We start from the raw sequence: 4863 nt of genomic DNA, 5'->3' as shown, positions 1-4863 counted from the left end.
AGCCTCCATCATTCTAAAGGTGAAATCAAACTGCACCAGCCTTCCTGAGCTCGATCAATCTCTAACCTTATCACAACCTCCGAAAAACAAGCACTATCAGTTCTGACATAATCAAAGCAAACTGATATTTAAACAAACACCATGTTGCGGAGGAACACTGTAATTAGAAAGTGACATGGTCCTATATTTAGGGGATTTTTTTGGCAGTTTAGCGGAGAAACCTGTAATTAAGCTTTCCCTCTCTCGCGCACGCTGCCGCATTACGCACAGCACAGTCTACCCTTTCAGACGCTCTCGGGCGCGTATTAGGGTTACAGGGGTTTTCGAGCGACCATATCAGCCTGTTCAGCCCTGGGCGGTGCAACACCTCTGTCAGCTCTCCGCAGTTATGTGCACCGGACCGAGGATTTCTGGTGATCACACAAATTACCACGGACACATTTTTGGCTTTGCACCAAACGCTTTAATTTTCTGAGATCTGAAACCTGCGGGCGAATGGTGCTCAGTTACAAAAGAACTTATATTTGAACTTTACGGATTTTTCCTGCGTTGGAATACTGAAACATGACCTTTTTGCGCGCGTCCTGAAAAGTGATTTTTGTGCTCAGAATTACACAGAAGCGGAGCATGGAGAACGGCACTTTCAGCAACGGAACTTGGACTGATAACAGTGTCGAATACAAGGTGGTGAGCATCTTATTAGTGATCCTTATTTGTGGAGTTGGAATTGTTGGGAATGTTATGGTCATTCTTGTGGTCTTGACAACCAAACACATGCGTACCCCGACTAACTGCTACTTGGTGAGCCTGGCAGTTGCCGATCTCATGGTTTTAACTGCAGCCGGGCTGCCCAACATCACTGAGATCCTTTTCGGCGGTCAGTGGGTGTACGGATACGCCGGGTGCCTCTCCATCACTTATTTCCAGTATCTGGGCATCAACGCGTCCTCCTGCTCCATCACAGCCTTCACCATCGAACGCTACATCGCCATTTGTCACCCGATAAAAGCGCAGTTCATGTGCACCCTCTCCAGAGCCAAGAAAATCATTGTGCTCGTCTGGGTTTTGACGTCCCTCTATTGCGTTATGTGGTTTTATCTGCTGGACACGAGGGAGAAAGTTTATGACAACGCTGTTCTTGTGACGTGCGGCTACAGAGTGTCAAGAGAACTGTATTTGCCTATTTATTTTACAGATTACGCGGTTTTCTACGTTATCCCGCTCTTGTTAGCCACTGTTTTATACGGATTGATCGCAAGAATTCTGTTCCTCAACCCACTCCCGTCGGATCCCAAGGAAAGTCGAAGAAATTGGAAGAAGTCGTCGTCTATGCACGGGAACTCCATGAGTTCATCCAACACCACGACTGTGGCTTCTCGGAGACAGGTAAAGTGCTGGCTTCATTTTTTTTTTTTTTTTTTTTTTTGTTGCTCAAAAGTGAGTTTAACTGTGTGCGTAATTGCGCGCGCGCGCGAGGAGTTCAGAACAGCATTCACCAATTCGTGAATCTTTAGAGGTTGATCCAGGGATAGATTACTCTAAAGCTGTATGGGTGTTTCCCAGTGACGGGTTGCAGCTGGAAGGGCATGCTGGAAAAGTTGGTGGTTCATTTCGCTGTGGCGACCTCTGATTAATAAAGGGACTAGGCCTAAAAGAAAATGAATGAATGTAGAAAAATCATTCAATATACGACTTGCAAAAATGTTACCCACACGGACTTTTTACATATGTTTAGAGATGCCACAAATGCATTCAGAAGTGAACTAAAGTACAAAAATGCAATTAATAACCTACTCTAGTTCCACAATATTAACGATCTTTCTACAAATTACACCGTTTTAAGTCTCGCTGGCTCTCGCGGTCAATCGATTGAGTTAAATAGAATCGTCTCGTGTTATAATTTATTCAAGATTCTGATCGCTATATGTTTGATTTGCTAGAAATCTCATTCGATTCGTTTGGGTCGTGATGTGAGTTTTTAAAGAATCGACTCATTTTAATTCTCGAACCAATAATTCAAATAAGTTGAATGTATTTGGTTAATGTTGAAGAGTCGGCTCATAATAAATGTTATCCGTTCGGGAATCGTACTGCTTTTGGTCTCGTGGTGCAGGAAACATTTTGTGATCCAGAACCAGAACACAGACGTTGATAAATGAGATGAGTTGTGATGTTGTGATGGCTCACATAGCCTGAAGCAGGTAATGGTCCAAATGCTTAGTGAAGGCAGAGACTCTCTGATAAACTCACAGAGACTGCACTTGTGCTGTTGTTGTGTTGCTCCAGGGCTCTTTGACCATGCTGAGAAAACACACCTTTCATGACCTTTGTTAAAAAAGGTCTTAAAGCTATGAATTTTTCCCTGGCTCTAAACCTGTGTGTTCAGTAAATGAGCCGTGACATGTTATGGTGTGTTAACACTTTTGACAACAATCTAGCCTAGCATACAGCAGCTGCACCGTGATGATCATAATTATACGGTTTCCAAAGTCCAAGATTAAGTGAGAAATTAAAATGAGCTTGTTATAACCTCTCTAATTAGAAACAGGTATCCGGTTATCCGTTTTAACATGTTCATTAAAAAGGATAACAATGTGAATACGTAAGATTAGGAATTAATGGTTCAGAATACAAACAAAATGGAGGCTATAGACCTATCTATATTTCACTGAAACACTACCATAAAGTAGGGTTGGGTGATATGGCAAAAATGCAAATTTGATAATTATTTTCCATATTAAACGATAATGATATATATTTCGATATAAGTTGGTAATGCTTCCAGATTTATAAGAGTACCCCAACCAGGGGCTTGGCAGGCATTTAAAAAGTGGTGGTGGTGGTTGGGGATCCAAAAGTTACGTTCATATAGTTATTAATCACCTGTTTCTAAATGGTCTGTTCTCCTAAAGTGAGGGGGACATAACCCCCGTCCCCCCCGGGATGCCACGCCCCTGACCCCAACAATAACTGAAGCCACAAAAATTATAGAGGCGCCATTAAATGGCGAAACATATTATCAGCCGATAAATTTTCGGTGGCCAAAAAATTCGGCACATCTCTACTATCAACACACTTTTAGATTTCCATTGTTGTACATCTGCTGTGTGGTTGGCTCTTAGATGAATATAAAGTAAAAAAGTCCAGAGCTTATCATTGTTAATGACAAATTTTATCGCAGTTCGATATATCATTTCTCGGGCCTACCATAAAGTACACTAAGAATATTTTAGTATATTATGTAACAGTAAACTTTCCCAGTACTAGGTTGTGGATGTAAGGGCATCAGCTGGATAAAACATATGCTGGAATAGTTGGTGGTTCATTCCGCTGTGCCTACCCCTGATAAATAAGGGACTAAGCCGAAGAAAAATGAATGAATGTAATAGTAAACATATTATTTATTTAGGCCTATCCTTTGTCCTTTTTTATACAGCACAATGGCCAAATTAGCAAGTAATTTTAACATACATTACATTAAACTGACATAAAATATGCAAAAACCTGGTAATATGGATTATGTCTGGATTATATAATTATTATTTATTTGATGATAATTAAATGATAAAAAAATATGTCCTTAAATCAACTTTTCATTTATATTTATGAATTGTTAATATAAGTTACATACACTGTAAAACCCTTCAGTCAACTTTATCAAATGAAATGAGTGTAGTTACCTCAGAATTTACTGAAAGTTAATTCTACTTATTTAAAAGGAGTTTTGAACTCAGTGTTGAAGGTATTGAGTTAATTAAATACCTCATTACGTCAACTTGTACGTCAACAATGTAGTAAGTTCACATTACTCATATAGATTATTTTTTTTTAACTCAAATGGTTTGTTGCAATCACGTTCCTCAAATGGTTTGAGTTGCCTTAACTTATTGGGTTTTACAGTACTCAGTTGGTTTGAGTTCTCTTAATTTATTGGGTTTTACTGTGCTCAAATTGTTTCATTTACTCAAACTAATCCTAATGAGTGCTGTGAACTTAATCTATTTTTGAACTTAAATGTTTTGTTGAAATCTGTGTCCTCAAATGGCTTGAGTTATCTTAACTTTTTGAGTTTTACAGTATACTTATCTCAAAACGTGTGCCATCCTGTAGGTGACGAAGATGCTGGCAGTGGTGGTGATCCTCTTCGCTCTACTCTGGATGCCATACCGCACATTAGTGGTGGTCAACTCCTTCCTCAAGGAAGCTTATCTGGACACTTGTTTCCTTTTGTTTTGCCGTCTCTGCATCTATATGAACAGCGCCATCAACCCCATCATCTACAATGCCATGTCACAAAAGTTTCGCGCTGCCTTCCACAAACTGTGCCACTGCAGGCCTCAGCGCTCAGAAAAGCCCCCAGCATACAGTGTGGCGCTCACATACAGCGTCATCAAGGAGACATCCAATGGAGAGAGTCCAGACCACTACACCACTGAGCTGGACGACATCCGGGGGGCCGCAGAAGAGCTGCTGCCAGAGCGGAAGAGGCTGTGCTTTAAAGAGTCTGCTAAAGGCACACTGGCCACTGCTTAACACGGTTAGATGAGGTTGCTTCACTTGTAGTGTTTCGCTGTGCCGCTGAGTGAAATAGCATCTTGACAATCACATATTTTTGGTCGCAAATTTAAAGCTAAGCTGATTTAGTTGTAGCCTATGAAAGTAGATTTACGGTACTGGTCAGAAGCTTGGAGTAATGATTAAAACAAAATGGTTTGGAGTAGGGATGCTCTGATGGATCGGGCAGAGATTGGTATCAGTCGATAATCACATTTCATAACTCGATCGGTACTCGCTAATCTGGCCGATCTCATGAACCAATCACAATTGTTTGGTTACGAGATTACAAGCAGAGGAAACATAAGA

General features: G+C 40.7%; 1 protein-coding gene across 1 annotated transcript; it reads left to right on the top strand.

Moving 5' to 3' along the window:
• The first annotated feature begins 415 nt into the window (after positions 1-415).
• trhra (thyrotropin-releasing hormone receptor a) lies at positions 416-4554 on the top strand. The gene is made up of 2 exons (XM_056475678.1): positions 416-1386; positions 4111-4554. The coding sequence occupies exons 1-2, from the start codon at positions 628-630 to the stop codon at positions 4531-4533; spliced, it is 1182 nt and encodes a 393-aa protein (XP_056331653.1). The 5' UTR covers positions 416-627; the 3' UTR covers positions 4534-4554.
• The last annotated feature ends 309 nt before the right edge of the window (positions 4555-4863 follow it).

Source organism: Danio aesculapii, chromosome 16 (assembly GCF_903798145.1).
Source record: "Danio aesculapii chromosome 16, fDanAes4.1, whole genome shotgun sequence".
Classification (NCBI taxonomy): domain Eukaryota; kingdom Metazoa; phylum Chordata; class Actinopteri; order Cypriniformes; family Danionidae; genus Danio; species Danio aesculapii.
The sequence above is the reverse complement of the archived record's forward strand: the minus strand, read 5'-3'. Positions and strand labels throughout refer to the sequence as shown.

Coding starts and splice junctions, on each gene's coding strand:
- trhra (XM_056475678.1), top strand. CDS start 628: ATGGAGAACGGCACTTTCAGCAACGGAACTTGGACTGATAACAGTGTC. Junction 1,387..4,110: donor CTGTGGCTTCTCGGAGACAG/GTAAAGTGCTGG, acceptor GCCATCCTGTAG/GTGACGAAGATGCTGGCAGT.